At 54.9% G+C, this 20794-nt stretch overlaps 4 protein-coding genes across 4 annotated transcripts; 3 read left to right on the top strand and 1 right to left on the bottom strand.

The window, feature by feature from the left end:
• Positions 1–1181: 1181 nt before the first annotated feature.
• MRS44_000392 (uncharacterized protein) lies at positions 1182–2158 on the top strand (the record flags this gene model as incomplete). Its single annotated transcript, XM_046274010.1, has 3 exons — positions 1182–1304; positions 1356–1648; positions 1699–2158. The coding sequence occupies 3 exons, from the start codon at positions 1182–1184 to the stop codon at positions 2156–2158; spliced, it is 876 nt and encodes a 291-aa protein (XP_046129479.1).
• A 7610-nt stretch (positions 2159–9768) lies between these two features.
• On the top strand, positions 9769–11434 carry MRS44_000391 (uncharacterized protein; the record flags this gene model as incomplete). Its single annotated transcript, XM_046281419.1, has 2 exons — positions 9769–9919; positions 10011–11434. 2 exons carry the CDS (start codon positions 9769–9771, stop codon positions 11432–11434), a joined length of 1575 nt encoding a protein of 524 aa, XP_046129481.1.
• Positions 11435–13115: 1681 nt separating this feature from the next.
• On the top strand, positions 13116–14606 carry MRS44_000390 (uncharacterized protein; the record flags this gene model as incomplete). The annotated part of the gene is made up of 1 exon (XM_046272252.2): positions 13116–14606. One exon carries the CDS (start codon positions 13116–13118, stop codon positions 14604–14606), a length of 1491 nt encoding a protein of 496 aa, XP_046129482.2.
• Positions 14607–16069: 1463 nt separating this feature from the next.
• Positions 16070–20344, bottom strand: MRS44_000389 (uncharacterized protein; the record flags this gene model as incomplete). Its single annotated transcript, XM_065624019.1, has 3 exons — positions 16070–16231; positions 16286–19660; positions 19718–20344. The coding sequence occupies 3 exons, from the start codon at positions 20342–20344 to the stop codon at positions 16070–16072; spliced, it is 4164 nt and encodes a 1387-aa protein (XP_065479747.1).
• Between the last annotated feature and the right edge of the window lie 450 nt (positions 20345–20794).

Raw genomic sequence — 20794 nt, 5'->3', positions numbered from 1 at the left:
GCCAAGCCGACAGGGGGTGATTTCCTCGTGACTCATTGACAACGACAAGGGTTGGTCGATCGATCAATGTCGAGACGAGTTCGAGTCAAGATGTGACAGAGGTTGGCATGCAATGCAACATGGATTGACAATGCGAGCGGAAGATGACGGCACATGGCGGTCACTTTATGACTCTGTTTGATATAGAGCCTTCGTCTGTACAAGGTACACAGAAAGTGCTAAGGTTTTTGGGGAGCTGTATTGCGTCAAAGACTTACCCTATATCACCATCACCATGAGTCGAAACAACTTGAATGTCTAGTCCTGGGCATGTAATCACCTTGACGTCAACCACCCGCCGACTTTGATCCAATGTCTCGACATTGAAATGTCTCTCCCCCCGAACGGTGGAAGCCGCTAGAGCCCATGCTTCCTCTTTAGCTCCCGGTAGGGCTCGACACATGACACATTCGGAACCCGCGGAGGTTTTGTTCAACATGGCATGACATGTGGGAATTGAGGTGTTGCATTGGACAGATCAATTTTTTTGGCTTCCTCAAGCGAGTATAACGCCAGATTTTCTCAAGGGTAACCGAGAACAGGGAAAAAAAACAGGCGAGAAGGTGATGCTTCCCGGTGATGCCGGACCTTGTTGTTAATCTGCGGTACTCGGTTGATCTTGGATATTCGACTTCCAGTCACATCAACCTATCCAAAGCGGAGTTAAGGGCTGATTAATGGATCCCATGCAAGGCCAGCCGCATCGACAGCCTTGCCCCATGTACCCTCTACCTCGTCTGTTACCCTCAGACGTCATTGCCCAGTCGAGACGAAGTCCAGAATTGCAAAAGCTCTCTTTTCCCGCACCGCCATCACGAGATGCTGCACGAACTTTTTGCCCAATGGGACAAGACTACTCATCCAATGGGATGAGATGGATGCGTCCAAGCTTGTCTGATGGGGAGGGGTTTGAGCTTGTTGGGGTGGGAAGAGTTCCTGAGGGGAGATATTGGAAATGTGCGTCATGGTGAGATGAGAGAAGATGTATAAGAGGGGGATGGGACGTCGTTTGTTTGCCTCTTCTTCCTTCTCTTCACTCCTCATCGAGGCAAAACAGATATACATGCGATCATCATCAAGCAGTTCAACTTGAAATCGACGATTACAACATATCGTGAACGTCTATCAACCTCAAGTCAACCATGGCCGTCATCTTTACACGTAACGACGCCCTCAACATCAACCCCCAGGCGGGTGACACTCACCTCTCGGTGGGAGGATCAGACTGGCTCTGGGCAGTGACAGCCGTCTACCTGCTCTCCTTTGTGAGTCCCTCAGATATCACACACTACGACAACATTCACTAACACGTATAGCTCATCTTCTTCGCCCTGAGCCTCAAGCCGCCGCATGGCGAAAAGATCTTCCACTACCTCTTCACCATCGGTCTTCTCGTCGGCACAATCACCTACTACGCCATAGCCTCTGGCCTCGCCTACTCGGTCATCCCCACGCAGCGCAACCGCGGACACGCCGCCTCGTACCAGATCTTCTTTGCAAAGTACATCAACTGGGTCGTGGCATTCCCCGTCGTCATCCTGGCCCTGGGTCTCCTGAGCGGTGTTAGCTGGGCTACCATTGTCTTCAACATCTTCCTTGCCTGGATCTGGTATGTCCACTTCCCCCCTGACGGAAAGGATATATAGCTGACGTGAATAGGGTCATCTCCTACCTCTGCTCCGCTTACACGGCCACTTCGTACAAATGGGGCTTCTTCGCGTTTGGCACAGCCGCCTACCTCCTCCTGGCCTTCCAGACCCTCCACGTCGGCCGCACCTCTGCCCGTCGCCTGAACCTGACCCGGGACTACCTCATGCTCGCGGGCTGGCTCAACCTCCTCTGGCTGCTGTACCCCATCGCCTTCGGTGTGGCCGACGGCGGCAACCAGATCAGCGTGACAAAGAGCTTCATCTTCTTCGGCATCCTTGATATCCTCATGATCCCCGGCCTCGCCTTCGCCTTCCTGTTCCTCTCCCGCAAGTGGGACTACAGCGCCCTCAACCTGCACTTTACCCAGTACGGCCGTGTCAACGCTGGCGAGGGCGTCTTCCCCGAGAAGAGGGCTCCCGGTGTTACGGCTCCTGGCTCTGCTGCTCCCGCAGCTACCCCTGCTGTCTAAGGACGAAACAAAAAAAAGCGATGCTACAATAGCTGGCTCCTATGATGGCCGGCTTCACTTGGAACCCAGAGTTGGTATAGCAGAGGGGGGAGAGTGAGAAGCACTCATGGTGCTTGGATTAGGATAATGTGGATGGAAGTCACTCGTTTAGAAGGGGATGTTGGTAATGGAAGGGGGAGAGACTAGGTGGAAGGAATTGTGTTTTGACGGATGTTGAGTTGTTGCTTTTGAGATACCCTCGTTTGGACGGGAGCAGGATACCCGCTGGTTGCTGGCTACTTGTTGAGTTGGTTACCCATAATGTCTAATAAACAAACATCCTCAACTCGAAGAGTCCCTGGCTGCTCGTGACTATTCTAACTCGGTCGACTAACAGTCTCCTCGCATACCCATCGACACCCATCGTCATGTCCACCTGGTAACCCTCCCTTCCCTCAACCTCACCATCCCTCGCTCTGTCAGTTCTAGAATAGCTCACTCACCTGCAGCCTCTGCCACCATCGTCCCATGGACAAGGCCTAGGCAAGCCGCAAACCCACTCCGCGCACATCGAGGCCCTCCCACGAACGTTGAACACGCGGGCGTGACAAGGGAAGAAATATGCAAACCCCGGTCAGCCAGCCTCCTTCTTCTAACCTGAGACACTCTTGTTGCCAAGCTGCACTTTGAGAGGCGGGCCAGAACATGCCGTCATGTCAAGCCCGCTCAGAAGAGATGAGAGCTCTGCGTATCGTAAGCTCTTTTGTTGAGCTCCGGCGCTAACCTAGGGTGAGCGTCAATAAAGCCCTACTCCGTATTGTTCAGCAAGCCCTCCCCAAGCTTCGTCACATATCGACTCGTGGCTTTGGCGCTACCGCCGCGAGGGAGGGGAAAACAGGTTCGCGGGCTGTTGAGACATGCATTAGAGGTGAGGAGAAAGAAGGAAGCTGCATCATGGCCCACGTGGGCTCGAAAGTGTGAAATCCACTGTGAACAAGAAAAGATCACTAAAAAAGAATCACACGGTGAAGCCCGGAGGCTACCAAGGCGCGGAGGTTGACGTGCCAAGAGAGAGGGTAGATCTACCCCGGGCGGTGATTCCGGGGAAGGCCGCGGGAGAGCTCCGACGTCATCCCGACCAGAGCTTTTTCTCCCAGGGGGACGGTATCGGTACCATTTCTTTCCAGGAGCACGGGTAATTGTCTCCTTAGGGCTAAGGTAGGAGAGGAAGGGCGACGATCCACGGCTGCGGAAGAGACAACAATTGCCAAGTGTTTCTGGGAATCAAGCTGCAGCTTGGGAGAGACGTCTAAGACGCAATTGCAGCAAGTACCACTTGGATGCACACATGGGCTTTGAGCCTCACTCCTATAGCAGATGTGTGTGCGGCAGGTTCTACGAATCCGACTTGGAGCTCCACACAAGATGGTCACAGAGAAAGAGGGGGCAGCATCAACGGCCGTTCAAACGTCCTGACATGATGAGACACGGGCTGCGCGCGCTCTGCATCATGTAGGTAGGGGATAAGGGCACACAAGGCCGAGACAGCCGTGTGCGGTACGGCCGCAGCTCGCGGGATACTGCTGCATGTTTGCAGATCGACAAGAGATGCCGTCCAACCTCGAGCAAAAAGTGCTCAGCGATGCCCAACGGGGGGTGAGGGTGAGGGTGAGGGTGAGGGTGAGGGGCGCACGGCAGAAGAAAAGCATGTGGTGATGGGCATTGCTTGTCAGCCATGGCTTGTTTCTTGGCAAGTTTGGGGCAGTTGAACTCGGTGAGCCAGTATCGAGTGCACAAGATGCCGGTGAGCTTGATTATTGTGTGCCCAGGCAAGTCTCAGTGTTGACAGTCAACAGCATTTTGATGATTGTCAGTCTTTGTGCTGCCGGCTGCCCATCTTGTATGTGATATCTGTGGGTGTGTCAACCCAAGTCTGTCAGTCGACGCAGGTGCCGCCCAGAGCCCTATCGGCAGAGATCACCGCCCATCCGGTCCATTCAGATCTCTGTAGTCGCATGCGCCAAGATGAACTAAACCTGGGGCATGGGAAGTCAATGGTGACACAGCAGCGATGGCGCTGGTCTTCTCAGGTTCCGAGAGCCTAGACACGCCCACCATCACACCAGAGGCTGGTTTCACTCTTCTTACTTGGCTATGCCATGAGAGGCAAAGACACTGGCGGTTGAAGGAGGGGAACGTGTCGCAACCGGTCATCATCAGGTCCATGATGGGACATGCCAGCATAAGCAACTGGATTGTGGCGTGTAGCGGGCGGTCTCTGGCGAATCTACACCCGCAACTCGAGCCTTGGTCCTGGGTGCGGGAACAAAGAAAGGACAGTATCCGATCGAGAGGTAAGCCGTGCCATGCTGCGCCATGTGAGGACCAACAACTGAGTTGGCCAAGGCTGTGAGCAATTTGAAAGTGCAGCCACCAGGTGAGATGTTGTTGGTGGCGGGCTTGCAGAGCAGCCAATAAGACAGACGAATGCATCCTAGACACTGGGTAAACTTTTCAGCAGCGTCTTCTTCCTGGCAATGTGACAAAAGAACACAAACCCATGTACTGCTCCAAAAACGCCATCTTGTTGAAATCATCTCGAGCTGGAATGCTGTCCGGGCGAGTTCGGCGGTCAACGCTTAGCACCCAGCCTTGTGGAAACCTTGTTGTTTGAACATGATTCAGGAAGCCAGGCAGCTGGACCGCATGACGTTCTAGTTACCCGATTCGGTATTCCGTAAGTCCTGACTTTCCGTCTTCCAGAGGTATGGACGGCAGTGGGAGGGGGGGAGGGTGACTTGTTGGTGGCGCACGGCAGCATCTCGAGGCATAACGGTCGCCTCAGCGGGCTGATGAATACGATCTGAGGGGAGGGGGAGGCTCAAATCTGCGGTCATCTCTACCGGCAAGGGTCGTTGACAGGTTATCAAGATTCGCCTCTGCCAAGCTGAGAGGGCTCTGCGGGTCACCAGACGAGTCCCGTGGTGTTTGCTCAGGCTGTTGGTGATGACCGGCAAACTGGAGAAAGAGCCAACTGTCTGTCCTCGTCCCACCCGGCCCGTCCCTCGGATCCGAAGAGGCAAATCGATAGGCCCTCCTTGACCCGGGAGAAGGGCAGCTGGGAGACCCTTTCCTGGGTGGACTGCAGGGAGCCTGGAGTGGCAATCCCGTGGAATGAGGAAAACTGGAGGCCACCTCATGATCTGACCAACCCAACAGTGCAGGGTAGGGGCCTGCCGTGACCCTGAGAGGCTGAGACGACGAGAATTCCTGCTGGAACGTAGGGAGCCCAGCCAAAGGGTCCGCGCAGGCGCCGCGCCCAGGGAGTCGGGACCCTGCCCGAGATAGGCTTTTTACGAGGCAGCCGATCAGCGTTTTCTGCCCTGCTGCGAGTGTCTCGAGGAGGGAGTGCGAAAGAGAAAGTATCGCTGTCGTCGTGAATACGTAGGGTAAGTGCGAATTCCAATGTCTTATTCGAGGCCCCGTATGGCCCGGAGAATTCGCTCGGGTAATGCAACGCCTGCCCCGCCTTAGATCGCCTGGATAATTAGTGCTTGCACATCCATGGATGGGTGGATGGAGGGATCGTTATGAATGAACGTGCTTCGAGTGCGGTATTGGAGCCGCGAACCTCGAGATTAGACAGGGCCCGAGCCGACTCTAGCTGAAACGACAGTGCGCTTCCTCTGCAGGCTGAATTCAAGACATGTTGAGGGCCGAATGCCGACGCCGTAGTATTGAGCTGCTGCCCGGTGCTCATAGTAGGCTGTTGTTTGAGTCCAAGCCCGTTGCAATCCAAGCCACCCAGTGCAGATGGCTGACTTGCAGTATCACGAAGTTGACCAGCTGCACAGTGTTCATGGGCTGGCAACTCAACTCGGTGGCACAGGTACAGACAGATCTGATTGGCCATCAACCATCTCGAACCAACATGGCATCCTGTCGTATCTCGCAAAACGAGAACCGAAAGCAGCGGGATTACGATGCGCGTTGACTGCAGCTACAAAGTCTGTCCGGTTGTCGTCTCCAGGCGTAGGGTTGCGACAGGGTCTCTCAGGTACCGAAGCGTGGTCAGAGAGAGACGATGGATGCGTGGATGGAACGGAACAATGACATGGAGTTGGCCTAGTCGAGGGCAGGGCAGTGAGAGGGATGTAGGGAGGCTAATCCCTGACACCTCCCACGTTAGCTCGTTGCATCGCTGCATGTGCATTGCAGAAGGCATCAATCACAGTCCTGTCAAGGAGGTCATTAACAAGCAGCAGCAGCAGAAGCAACAGCAGAAGCGGGCTGTCAAATGCGCACTCTGACTGAAACAATATCGGAAAGACGTCGACCTGCAGATGATAGCTTGACGTCGTGAGAGTGAAAATGGCGACATGGATATTACTCGAATGACTGTTTCAACAACGACCCACGATCTCGAAAGTCGAGAAATACAGTGCATATAAGATCCGTATTAGCACAGTACGGGACGGGGAGGATCATCAAGGGAAGGAAGGAACAGGTCTGAGCAGCAAGATTCTGCTTCTGCTTGAATTCTAGTGACGGGAGCGAGTGAGAAAAGAGAAGACATTAGCCCATGGACTAAAAGGACGGATGCGGATTAGCCCCAAGACAGGCCTCGAGGATTCCCGCGCACCGGGTCCTGCATCCCGCGTCTCTAGCAACTCGCTAGCACGATTTTATGGGGACCCGATTATGCGCCATGCCTGGTCAGGAAAGGTCCCCAAGACGATCAGGGTTGTCCAGTGGCCGGGTTTCTCTGATGAAATGACGTCCACCAGATAAAGAATACATACGCGGAGGCGGAGACGGAGACCAAGACGGACCCGGAGGATAACTAGAAGCAGGACCCGGACCAGGGCCAGGCGGGAAGGAGAGAAGGGGAATCTTGAAGATAGATAGCACGGTGCGCACGGAGGCATGTCATGTTCTGATGGAGAATCAAGCTTGGTTAGTTGCCGAGGGCAGAGACAGAGACGAGACAGAGAGACCTTTTTTTCTCCTTGCCTCTGCGTATGAGACATCCAACGTCCGTCCGGCCGATGGTGAATGGATGAATGGATGACAGAGAGGGGCTATAGTTGTCAAATAATGAAATGATGTGCATATCGTCCAGATGCCTGCGCAGAATCCGTTTCTAGATTTTCTTTTTCGTTCTGCCTTGCCCTGCTGCCCTGCCCTTTCTTGTCAGCTCTTGTTGCTTCTTTCGGGATGTGCTCGTCTCTCCTTGCTTCTTTCTGCGATGGATAGTCACAGCCTTCAAGTCGTGCCAGCCCGGCCGACGCCTGTTGGCTGGCATGACCGAGGGAGCGTCCAGCCAGGGCCCGGCCGCTTCTGCAACCCGTGCTGCACCCGCCAGCCCCTGTACCCGGCTAGCGCCTCCTCCCGTGGCCTGGTGGACGGAGGCGGTGGCCTGTGATGAGTTGTGATGGGCTGTGGGCGTGGGGTGGAGGGAGCGGGAGAGCCAGTCAGGCCGGGTCTTGGCGGCGCCGTCGCGTGCTCGGCTGCAAGGTTGGATATCGAGACGAGAGGAGACGAGAGAGTGGCAGCCACTCAGAAGCCGCTGGCGGCGCTCCGAAGAGACGTGATTGGCCTCGATGCTCTAACACGACCGAGGCTTGTCTCTCGAGATCCTGGTCCCAACAAGCCAACCAAAACCCTCCGATACCCCTGTCAAAGGCTGTTTCCCTCGTCCCCTTGGCCATCTTTCCACCGTGCCCTTCCCTGTCCCTGTCGCACTGTTACATGATCCGCTTCGTTTCTCCATCTCCCGGAGCATTTCGCCTTTTGGGCTACTTGCCGTTACCGATGCTGCAACGGTATCTGCACTTTTGCTGGCTCTGGGTGCTGTCTGTTGAATTGAATGGCTGTGGTTCTTGTGCTGTGCCTTGTAGCCGGGCCGGATCTACACGCAATCCTCACCTCACCTCATCTCCTTTTCTCAACCGTTGCCGTTGTATTTTTTACTTGAGCGTCTAGCACAGTATGTCCGAAACGTGCGAGAGACGTTGATGGCGTCCTTCAGCTGAAAGCTGCCAAGATGGAATAGCTTACCAGAACTTCTTGGCAATTCCAAACCTTAAAGAACAATCAACCGAAACCGACATCAGGAGACAGGTAAAAACTGGAATTCCAGAAGCAGCAAATCTAGTTAATGGCAAAACTCTGGGGCACGGGAGGGGGAAGGGGAGGGGTGGTAGGGGAAGGCGGCGCCGGGAACCTGGACCTCTCGTTCGCTCGCTTCAACGCATCGAAGAACAACCAACAACGCAACAGAACAGTTGGGAGGGCATCGATCGATTCCCGTCTCCCTGGCTGTGGACTCCGTCCCTCGCCTTTTTCACCCCGCGGGCACCCCCGACCTGCGAACTGCCAGCCAATGGAACCCCATTCGCTGCTTGGCGGGCTTGTTCAGCCCCCCGGGCGATCCCACCCTCGGGCGGTCTCAGTGGTCTAGGTAGGGGCCCCGAGCCCTCCTCCAATGGATGGGATTGCAGGGTCGGGCGCTGAAGCTGCCACGCCCGGACCTGCCCAGGCGTTCGAGTCAGCTGTGTACCGAATCCAGGCTCCTGGGCCTCTTCAGCCATCCATCGCGATGTAGGTAGGTTGGCTGGTAGGCAACATCCCTGCCAGAGCCCGACAGCACACCTCGTGTCATTAATTATCCACCCGAGGGGCCCCCCTCTTCTGTGTCAAGGTCTGCGAAATCTCATTCCCCGAACCAACAGACCTTGCATTTGAAGCTGTCATCATCGTCAGCATCGACTACCGTACTGCTGGCAAAGAGACACCTGTGACTGGGCTGAACTGGACTGGACTGGAGAGGACAACACAACACACTGTACTCGCTTCCATCTGCACAGTACCGACGGGAATAGCGTTACTGGGCTTGCTCTGCTCCACTGGCTGAACTGCTAGCCCAGCGCCGACAAAGAGCCACCTTTTTTCCCGTTCAAGAAAGCCTGTCTCTTTTCTCGCTGGCGCTCGTCTTGCCCGTCCTGGTCCTGGGCCTGGCTCCTCTACTCCTACTCCCTGCTAGCCGAAGACACTACTGGCCTTGTGTGCTCCATCTGCCTCTTCAACGGCCTCCGCCCCCGGCCTCTCACTTTTGTCCTCTCTCTTCCTCTCTTCTCCCTCTCCCCCCCCCGGTTCCATAATCCAATCCTTCACACCCCTTTAGCACGTCCTTTCGTGTCGCGTCGAGGCCTCTCTCTTTCTTCCCTCCTCCGCCGGCACGAATTCCTCTTCACTTCAATCACGGTCGTCGCCCTCCGCCCGTGACTTGACTTGAATTGATCTCCAATATCCATATCCATATCCACGCTTTCGAGTCGACCCGTGACCCTTGAACTCGGGCGTCTCACATTGAGGGTGAGTCTTGATCAAACATCCCAACGGGCGAATCCACCTACTCGCTTCGTCCCGCTCGCATAATATCGACGCTTTTTAAACTTCAACACCTTGGGCTTCGGCTTCGCATGCATACCCGCTCTCCTCTGGCGCCCGCATAAACCGTCAACCGTTTGAGTGACTGACCAAGTCCTCGGGATAGGCTTCATTCTCACATTGAATTCTCCAAAACCGTTCCTTTACGTGCGCACATACGCGCTCCGATAACCGACACCATGGCGACTCCCTCCTCAATCCCCCTCAACGCCCGGCGCGACACTATCGCTCGCCTCCACCGTGTCACCAGAGGAAACCGCAGCCTCTGGTATCAGATGACCGTTCTGCAACAACCAGAGCGTGCCCGTGCTTGCGGTTCTGGAATGAAGGGTAAGCTGACATTGGGCGGCAATGGCTGACATGCTCTCATCAGCCATGTCCGCCTTTCGAATATGGTCTCTTGCATGCTGACTCCCAATAGCCAACAGCGACCGACGACCTGTTGATCCTCCTCCCGTTGTCGAGCTCCGAATCATTGAGGGTCCTACAGTTGAGGAGGGCAAGGATATCACTTTCGACTACAACGCCAACTTCTTCCTCTACGCCAGTCTCGAGCATGCCCGTCCGATTGCCCATGGCCGTGTTCAAACTCCTGCCGCCAACAACCCACCCATCTTGACCGGTGTCCCCGCCTCTGGTATGGCATACCTCGACCGTCCCACCGAAGCCGGATACTTCATCTTCCCCGATCTGTCCGTTCGCCACGAGGGCCGATACCGTCTGACCTTTAGCCTGTTTGAGACGACCAAGGAGGAGAAGGATTTCGATCTTGAGCCCACTGATGGCGACCTGCCTCCTGGTGTCGACTTCCGAATGGAGATCAAGACGGAGCCCTTTAGCGTGTATAGCGCCAAGAAGTTTCCCGGATTGATGGAGAGTACTCAGCTCAGCAAGACTGTTGCCGACCAGGGTTGCAGAGTCCGAATTCGCAGGGACGTCCGTATGAGGAAGCGTGACGGAAAGTCTGGTGGTGGCAACGGCGGTAATGGTGGCTACGACCGACGAGAGGAGGATTATGGCCGCCGAAGGACTGTTACACCGGCAGCTGAGGACCCCAACAGTATTCGAGCCCGATCTCTCAGCAACTCGAGTGAGCACCGTGCTCCGTATCATGATGCATCACGCCGGCCCTCGATCGCCGACTCATACCCGCCGCCGCCTCCACCTCCGCCTTCATACGAGCCCGCTTCTTCCGGCTCACGTCACCTATCTTTCGGCGACCCTTCTGCGCCGCAATACCCAACTCCTCGCCAGTATGCGCCGCAGCCCGGCTTGCAGCTAACCCCAGTTTCGGCCACTGGCCCGTATCCCCCGTCCGCCCAGTCACCGTACCCCAAGCCCGAGAACTCATACGCCTTCCCCAACCGGAACCTTCCCCCGGCGTGCCCTTCGCCTGCGCCGTCGATGAAGCATGACGCCTATGACCGACGGCAATCCAACAGCACCTACGTTCCCCCCTCGCCTTCAGTATACTCTACCGATGGCCACAACCGAAGAGACTCGCAACCATCGTATCCTCCTACGCCTGCTGCTGCCCAGCCTCCCCGACCAATGCACAGCCAGATCTCCCTGCCCTCGCTCAAGATTGCTGCGCTGGTTTCGCCGCTGCCTCCTATCGAGGCACAGACCGACCCTGCTCCCGAGCTGCCATCAGTATTGATTGGAGGTAAGCGCAAGCACGACAGCGTCTTCTCCCAAAGTACAAGGCCGCTGCACAACGGTCAAAGACAGCTTGACCCCCACTATGGCAACAACCATCGCGGCATGACACCTGAACCGGATCAGGGCATGTACTCTCGAGCTGATGGCAAGATCGGCGTCGTTACTTTCAACCAATACCAGTAAATACCCAGATGCGCGCGACTTGGGGTGATGGGATCAGACGGCTTTGGCTGGTTGGCGCCGCTTTGGCGTTCTGGTGCTGTGTATTTCTAATCACCGGGCGACACTTGGAAGAGATGGGACGCATGAGCGGTATGGTTCAGGAGTTCAGGCGCAAGTGATGTTTCTCTCGGCCTCGGAACAGGCAGTGCATCCATGGGACGATGACTAGGGAAACCTTTGAGTTCTGTTTGGGACTCATGAATATCTTTGACCACACACACACATTCACAACACCACCCTCTTTAACGTTGGATCGCAGGAAGGACTCGATCTTTCTATGACGACGACGCACACTTGAAAACAAACAACGACGAAACCTGTCATTTCTTTACGTCACTCAATTTACTTTACTTTTGGCATCCTCTTCAGCAAACACACAATTTCACATTATTTATTCATCTCCTATTGGCTATCTATCTATCTACTTGTTTCATTCCGTCTCCTCACACTGTCGATTTCAGACACTTCTCTTTTTTACAAAATACGTTGATTACCACTGGGTGGCTTGTTCCTGGTTATGAGGCCACTTGCCCATGGATGGATGGGTAATGGAACAACTAGAGACGTTTCTCCAACGTTGGAGCACAGGGCAGGGTCTCTGTGTAGAAGATGCTGTGCCGCCTCCGCCGAGTGTCATTTATTGTTACGGAAACTGGAGATTATGCTGGGGTTTACAAATGGGATTTTCGTGTCTGGTATGGATGGTTAGGTAGTTTATTGACAAGGGTTCAAAACGTCTCGGTGTGCCGTCAATGCAGAGTCAGAAATGTGATTTGCATTTGAGATATGCTGAGCCGTGGTTTACCACGGGTGAGAGCTGTCATGTGTTGCAACCTCTGGGGTTGTGATAAGCCTGCAGAAGTCATTTGCAAGATGTCTGAGACTGTCTCATCGGATCATCGGTTGATGCACCCAGGCGCGGTCAGTGACAGGCGGAATGTGATGATGATGCAGCAGCCGGCTCAAGGTATATCGCTTCAAGTACATTGGGCCCATTTGTTAATTGAAGCAAGGAGCCGGCTACGATGTTTCCCGAGAAGCTCCAGCGAAACGAAAAAAAGACGAGCCCCTTCTTCATCTCAGATAAATTGCTTTCCCCGTCGCTGTGCAGCATCAAAAGCTGCATTTCCCGTTTGGGTAGCCCGACGGTTACTAAGGCGGCCATGTAACCTGGTACCTCCTTCCCATTCCAGGCCGTGTGTCTGTGTGCCAGCAGGAGCAAGTCCACTCGTCTCGCTCGCTACTGCTGCAGGTACGTCGGTACGTCGCGGGTCGCGGGTCCCCCGCTCCTGCATTTTTCGCTGGCCGGCCTTGCGCTGCGCTACGCTGCTGCTGCTGGTTGCCGTGGTGAAATCTCACGTGTGCCCGCCGTTGATATCAACAAAGCATGCCCCGTTGCTACTTGACGATTCACCTCTCTCCCATCCCTAGATTGTGTTATCTAGTCAGCCACTTTTCCTACTTCTTGTGTGTGTGGATTCTCAATCCGTTTTGAGAAGGTCGACCAAAAGAGAGTTTTTTACTCAGCTCGTCCTCTTCCCGCGACTGCAACGGTTTCCCCTCGCTGGGTACTTGCACAACTTACACATATTCAACTACATCTCTACGACGACGACGAAGATAACGGCGGCAGCAGCACCGCATGGGTCGGCCGAAAACCCGCCGCGCGCTCAGCGCGAGCCGCTTCCATGAAGGTTCCATGAACGACCGCACCTCGGCAGCACCGCCAGCTCAGTTCATGGGCCCTGATGAGATTGCCGCATTGGAGCGTCCAGGCTCCTCGAGCGTTCGGTCGCAGCCTCGGCCGGTTAGTGACGACTGGGCGGATAAGCAGGTGAAGCAAAAAAGGCTTCTGGGCCAGGTTTGGGACGGCGTGCGAGGCCGACTGCGTTTCAAGAAGGATGGAGAGGATGAGAGAGGCTCTAGGAGACGAGAGAGGAGCCGTAAGCGGGATCATTCGGAGCAGAGGGGAAGACAGAGGGACAGGGATGATAAGTCCAGAGAGGAGAAACCTGTTGAGGAACCTCAGAGGGATGAGATGCCGAGCCGGGAAGAGATCCTGGCCAACTATCATCACTTGATGGCCTCGGGCTTCTTTTCGTCTCATGCTATTCAGTCTACTCGCCAGCCGCCTCCTGGCTCTTCTCAATCCTCCGCCCAATCTTCCTCTCACTCCTCTGTTCAGTCACCTACTCCGGCTTCCTCGGCAAGCATCCTCGAGGCATTGTCTCGAGCACCCACGCCTCAGAACCTGGCCCCTCGCCCACCAGTATCCCGAGTACCAACTCCTCGAGCTCACACTCCACGACCTCCTACGCCAACCACCAACCCTACCTCGCCCTCCAAGCCTCGACATTTTCACAGAAACCACTCACCTCAGCATGATCCCCAGGCTGCCACCTATGAGGAGCTTGTCGCCTGTGGCTTCTTCTCTCCTCCAGCTCCAGCAGCTGTCCCACCGCCGACTCCCAAGGGCGCTGCACCGGCTCCTACTGTGCCCACTGGTCGAAACTCGCGAGACTATCTTCAGCTGCCTCAACCGACCCGGAAATCCTCTCGCTCTCGGTCAGTGACACCATCGGCCTCTCGCTCTCATTCCCCTATTCAGTCGCCAGCCAGTGCTTCTTCTAGGGGAACCAAGAGAGCAGCGGTTGACTCGACTTCTGACGACGAGGATGACGATGCGGCTCGAGATCCGCCTACCCCGAACAAGAAACTACGCAAGTCGGCGTCTCGAGACATCGCGATTCCCAAGCTACGGAACGTGGCATCTCGGCGAGCCATACTATCTCGACGTAGTGTTTCGGGGCCTCATGGATCCAGCAAGGAGCGCAACACCCTTGCCCGCCGTGTCCTCGGACACCTACCTGGCGCCAATGGTCGAAGTTCCTTCGATTCACCTGACCGTCGGACCGAAGCTGCATCTAGACGCAGTGCAGATGTTCCTAGACAGCCACTACAAGAAGTTCAGCATACGCGAGTTCTACGATCGCGCAGGAGTGCTGCCGAAGCGCTCCGTGTTGCGCCCAACGCCAACCGGGGCATCCCCAAGGTGCCAAACATTCCCGAAAAGTTTACCATCTACGACGAGGATGCCGAGAACATTGCCCCAGCAGTGCATATTAGTTACTAGTTGACAGCACTGGCATGTTAGATCGACCTTGTCGAGTTGTGATGGATGGGAAGCGCCCTGGATCTTTACGACAACGAAAAGGAGTGATGGTGAGACGACAACGACTAGAGTCTTCTTCTTGGCTCTTCGTCTCGATAACCGAGGATGGACGATTTTTTATGCGGCCACGACTTTGTTCTTTTTCATTCTTCATGACGACAAACACACAAAACAACGTTGCTTTTGGATTTTTGAGCGTCGGCTTGTTGTTGTTGTTAACTGTATTCATGCTGGAGATATCCATGATGACATGCGACATGACACTTTTGGTTTTGAAACGTCTCTTTTTCTCTGCTTCGTCTACTTTGGTCGAAGCTTTGATCTTTGGGGTTTTGTTTATTTATTCGGACAATGAATGGGATCTGGGCGGGCAAGGAAGGGAAAGGACAGGAAAGGGTATGGATGTCAATTTGATATTCGGCCAAATGGGGTACAACGGTCCTTTGTCCTTGTACACGTGAATACGCTCGGTTTGGAAGGGACTTTACAGTAAGGAAGGGAATAAGGGGCGTTGGGTTCAAATCTGGCATGTTGATAATAATGAATGACACATCTACTCTTGACGACGTCTTGTCTCTGTTGCGAGCGCCTTGTGTTGGACATGTCTGCTGACCCGATGAATCACCATCAACTGAGCAAGTCATACTTGATACCTGTGATATTCCCAAGTAACTACCTATCTGCAAAGCATGCCTCCCATGCCTACCACAAACAGGATTGCTATGTACATACTGACAAAGACATACATGCATGACTTGCAAACCAACAACGGGTGTTCTGCTTAGCACACCCTTCCTCTCCTCTGGTTTGCTTTTGCGCTGGCATTTATCCTTACACAACAACAACAACGACACCACCAACAACAACCTCTTCCTTCTACCATCCATCCATTCATTGCTCCCCCTCAAGAACCCATAACCAGAAATACACAAAACACACCCTTGATCCTCCATAACAATACCTGCTTGTCCACCCATTTATTCCCACCGTCCGTATGAACAATCCACCAGCTTGGTTTCAAAAAGATCCCCCCATGCTCGCCATCACAGGCTCGATCCGATCAGCCCCAATCTGAGGGACTATTCTCCATCCACGACACCTTTCCGAGCATGGACTCCTCACCCATCAAAGTTTCAACACCCAGTTGATTTCCCCGTTGACTTGCCCCGCCGACCGTCGTTAAAAAAAGGAGGTAGTAAACACATAAAAAGTCATGCGCTGAGAGACCCGTTGCTTGTTCCCGTGGTCTAAACGAATGACGAGTTTGAAATGTTGAGAAGCAATATATCGGCCGTGGCGGGCAAGTAAAGCAGAGTAAAAAAGTAAGTATGCGGAAAACAGACTCCATAAGCCAGTCGTTTCGAAGAGTACGCCTCAAATCTATTAGTCAAGAATGAAGACAAACACCGTCATGATGAATCTTGCTAGACTTCAACCACCCGCTCCGGCAGGTTCTGTTGAATCAGCTGCTGAGTCCTATCGAGTCCATTCTGGTAGAACGACCGGACAAAAGCCCAGATAAAGGTAAAAAGGCCTGGGAAATAGCTGTACGCCATGGCACAGACCATTACGAGCAGAAGAGGAATCTGGACGCTGGTTAGCTTCATGTTCAGGATCGGGTGTCGTTGCACGGTACTTACCCAGATGAAGAATAGGTTGCGATCACTGCTGAGTCTCTTGAGCTTCACCTCACGAGCCCTGAGGAACTGCTCTTGCTGCTCCTTGGTGATGGCGTTCTTCCGGCCAATCTTGAGAACTCCGGGTTCTTCCGTCCATGTCTCACGAACCTCGACCGCCTCATTTGTTGTGGTCGTCTGATCGTACAGAGCAGCGCACTTCATGTCAGCCTCGGCTTCAACGGCCGCCTGTGCTGCAGACGCCTGCTTCGTGTCCAGGTCTTCCCGAGGGAAAATTTCATCGTACGCCGGGGGTGCCGTTGCTGTAGCCTTGGACGACGAGTCCCACCATCGTTGTGGCTGCTCGTCTTCATTGTCCGTGCGAGGTGCTGCCATTCCTGGCATGAACTGCTGAACCCGGCGCATGAATGGTGCCTGATAGTCAGGCATGTTGGGCAACGCGGGCATCTGAGGGAAGTGTGGCAGGTTTTGGAACTGCAGAGCAATCGACTGTTGGAACTGATGGAGCTGCTGCTGGAAGTGCTCCTTCAAGGCGGCTGACGCAGCTGCCATGGCCGTTGCGGGAGGCTCCATCTCTGGCTCCAGCTCGTTAGTCTTTCGCCGACGGAGGTTTGGCCGCTCATTGTCTTGTCTGAAGCCACTCGATCTTCTCATGCTCAGATACACGTGCTCATCTGGGTCTTCATCCTCAAAGTCTCCCGATGTGTACTCAGGGCTCTCCTCGCTTGAATCTGGCGAGACAGGCTCCTCGTGAGTATGGGCCTGGGTCATGGGCTCCCACAGAGACCGCAGAGATGTGGCGCTGCTAGCCTTGCTGTGGAGCGAGCCGCCGCTGCTGCGAGATCTGACATGGCGCTCAGAACGGCGAATAGCACGTAGCACAGCACGCGACTGAGCAACATCGGCGGCGGTAAGGCCAGACAAGCTTCTGATTGTGGGGTCCGCGCGGTTGATCATCAGCCTTCGCACAATCTCGGGATGGTTGTGGATTGCAGCAAGGTGCAGAGGCGTGAAGCCGCCCTTGTCCCTAGCGTCAGGGTTGGCGCCACGCGCGAGCAGAGCGGCAACGAATCGATGGTAGCCGAGGGAGCATGAGAGGTGAAGCATAGTATGGCCAGTCGGCCTCTTGAGATCCAGGCGGGTCCTGTGCGTGCTGTCATCAAGGTCAATGAGATCCAGGCACTTCAGGAGCTGTGACTCGAGGTGCGTGTTAGGAGCATGGTTGAACGTGTTGCCCATCATCTGGCCGCCAGAAGACGAGCCACCTGATGAACCACCGGACCAGCCCGAGTTGCCATCGTTAAGGATCCTCCTCGCGAGGTCGCTAACGTCGACGATTTGTCCCGACATCTTCTGGCCCAGAACTGTGAGAGCCGTCCTTATGAGCTTGTCCTCATTGTCATCGATGTACTTGAAGATTGCCGGCTGCTTGCCCGTCGGGTAAACCTGTGCAGCCTGCGCTGCCTGATGCTTGAAAGTGACGGCGACAGCTCCAGCAACAGGTGATGGCGGCAGCAAGCAGACCAGTGATGACTCGCCCCAGAAGGTAGTGGTAGTAGCCTTCTGGTCACCAAACCAAACTTCGAGCCCTTGGAAGAAGGCCGCACCCAGAACCGTCACCTCGATTCCACCAGTCTTGGGACCCTCGTTGGGGATGATCTTATGAATGACGGGGGACGCCCTTGTCTGGTTCATGCCCATGGGGACGGTAAACAAGCTGCTAGTCAATGTTTGAGCAAACTGGTTCTGGGGGTTAAGGGCGATGGCATTTCTAAGCCCGTTCGGACTGGGGGCACGGCTTGGATGTCCTGATGCAGGCGCTGAGTAAAGCTGTGCCGCGGCTATGTTGTCCATGCTAGCAGAGCGGTTGCTAGGGAAGAAACCAGGTTGATCATTGCTGCTAGGGGTGGGAGGGCTGGTAGCAAAAGGCGCAAGACCATTTGCCTGGAACAGGGAGTCTCCCTGAGAGAAGGCACTCAAATTCGACGAGAACGGAGACGTTGCAGTAACCATCTGGTTGTTCACCTGAGAGCTGGGCGAGGGCGTCGTATCGTCGATACGAGTCATGGCAAGCCCGTTGGGCACTCTTGACGCGCTCGACTTCCTCTTCTTAGCCAAAGGGGCTCCCAGCGTTGGCGATGCAGGGCGTGAGAGTGTCCGACCAGTCGGTGTTGTCTTGCCCGATGAGGCTTGGTAAGAAACCTGGCCGTTGCGGTGCATGCTTGAGAGATCGCCAGTCGATGGCGACATGCGGAACGAGTTGTTCACGGCAGGGGGGATCAGGCCAAGGTTGTCGATGGCCTGTTGAGGAGCTGCGGTCGTCACAGGAGCATCCGGGAGGGGCTGTTGGTGGGCAGTAAGCTGTGTTGTCATCGGGTGCGTCTTGTGGTCGTCTGTGATCATAATAGGATCAGACATGGCCTGGGCAATGACACGGTCCTGGTAATCCTTGATGGTGAAGATGACGTTGAACCCCTGCTTCTCGCCGTGGTGTCGGCAATAGCAGGCAATTCGCATTGGGGCATCGATTTGCATAGTGCCTGCGGGAACGACTGAAGCGTCCATCATGACTCCGCTGACAGACTGCCATTCCTTGACCTCGGCCGTGTTAAACACAATCACACGGCGCTCCTCGTCTTTGCTCCAGAGCTTCTCTTCGTCAGGTTTCTTGATCTTTTTCCGAGCTGCGCGCTTGCGTTCTCTGGTGATACATCCTTGACATATTCTCACATCACCGCCGTTCTGCGGGGAGTTCTCCTCGTCATCCAACGGAGGTAGATAGCCTTGGGGATGAGAGGCAGCACGCTGGAGGGCGTTCTCCTTCATCCCAGGTCCCTCCATGGCACTAGTGCACACCAAGGAGACGTAGAGTTCGAGCATATCAGGGGACTTCTCAGGACTTGGCTTTGCGAGAAGCTTGGGTTTTGAGATTGTGTGTGCTGGGAGGTGAAGCCTGTTAACGCCAGGTGGAACCGGGCTGAGCAACATCTTGATGGGAATCTGAGTCTCGACCCTTGACTTGAGGGGTGTGGGCATGATCTTCAACTCGCATCGTCCACCAAAATTCTGATGCGTGGCCATCGCCATCTGCTGCGGCATTGGTACGGTCTGGCCCATCTGACCGCCAAAGTGAAGTGTTGTGGGCAAGACATCGGGTGCAGCTTGTGCCGCCACGTCCATTTTGTTTGGCCACAAGGGTTGCGCACCCAAGCTATTGACAGCCCTCGAAAAATCAACTGCGTGGGGGGACGGTGAAGTGAACATGGCTGCTGGTGATCCGCCCTGGCTCAATACAGCACCATTGGACATGGACATGGGTGACACTTCGCGAGAAGTTGATGTCTTCAGACCGTTCATAGCTGAAGATACTGAGTATTGCTTCAATCTGTTAGTAACGTCCGAAGTCGACGATGATACAATCAGTGATGTACGTACTGAGAGAGCCTTGTGGTGGCTCTGTGACTTCTTCTTGGGCGTTGCTTCTTTGCTAGAGCTTTTAGCCTTTGCAGTAGGCATAGTTGGTGAGGTGATTGAATTTCGAGCAGCAGTAACCCGGTCGGGGCTACTAGACGCCTCAAACGGCGCTGTCCGGTCGAAAAAGTGATCATCGTGCTCGAAGTTGTACATGCCATCAATCTGATCGTGGCCAAACTCAAAAGGGCTGTCATCGTCGGGGAAAGCAGTAAACGTCGTACCCCATTCCATCTTGCAATCCAGGTCGTCTATTTGGGCATCGGCCGAGGTGATAGCCGCGTTGACGGCCGTCTTTGAGGATGTGGAGCTGCCGGTGCGCTTGGAGGATGCAGACTCGGACGAGGAATCCTGATAATAGCCGCTGGTTGGTGAATCGGCAAAGGATCCCCTCGTCAGATCCTGGGGCGAGAGGAAGGCCTTGGGGTCGCCGCCGAGCGACTCGAGTGTCTGGAGCGTATCTGGGCTGTTTGAGAAATCGAAGAGGTTGTTGGCGCCGAGGTCGTCATCGGAAAAATCGCCAAATTCGCCGCCCGACATGGCAACACCTGCGATGAGAGGGCTGCCGGGGCCGGTTGGAGCGGGTGTCATGACCAGCGAACGAAGGCTGGGGCTTCCTGGAGGCGTAGCCCAAGAAGTGAGGGTCGTGGTGTTTGGGTAGGGTAATTGATTTCAGCGTCGCAAATTATAGTCGGTGTCTCGCGGTGGGGTTTAATGGGAGGGTGAAAGGCATCGACACCAGTCGTAGTAGTATCGATAATTGCCCGTATGCGATATGTATGTGGGACTGCTGAGAGTTGCTGAAAAGGATCCGGCTCCAAAAGGAAGAGCGTCGGGTGCAGCGGCGTTGATCGTTGTCGAGACAGGTCCGTGACTGACTGTTGGGGGCAGACCTGCAGTGCAATATGGACGGGCCCCTAGACGCACGCGAACACGGCGGGCACGGTCGGCAGGTCGGTAGGTTAGGTAGGTCGGTCAGTGGAAAAAAGAGACGGTCAGGGTCGCCTGCTGTCGTCACCCCCTGGTCGAAGTCCGTCCCTG

The sequence above is a fragment of the Fusarium solani genome (assembly GCF_023522795.1).
Source record: "Fusarium solani strain SB1 chromosome Unknown bctg00000000, whole genome shotgun sequence".
Lineage (NCBI taxonomy): Eukaryota > Fungi > Ascomycota > Sordariomycetes > Hypocreales > Nectriaceae > Fusarium > Fusarium solani.
The sequence above is the reverse complement of the archived record's forward strand: the minus strand, read 5'-3'. Positions and strand labels throughout refer to the sequence as shown.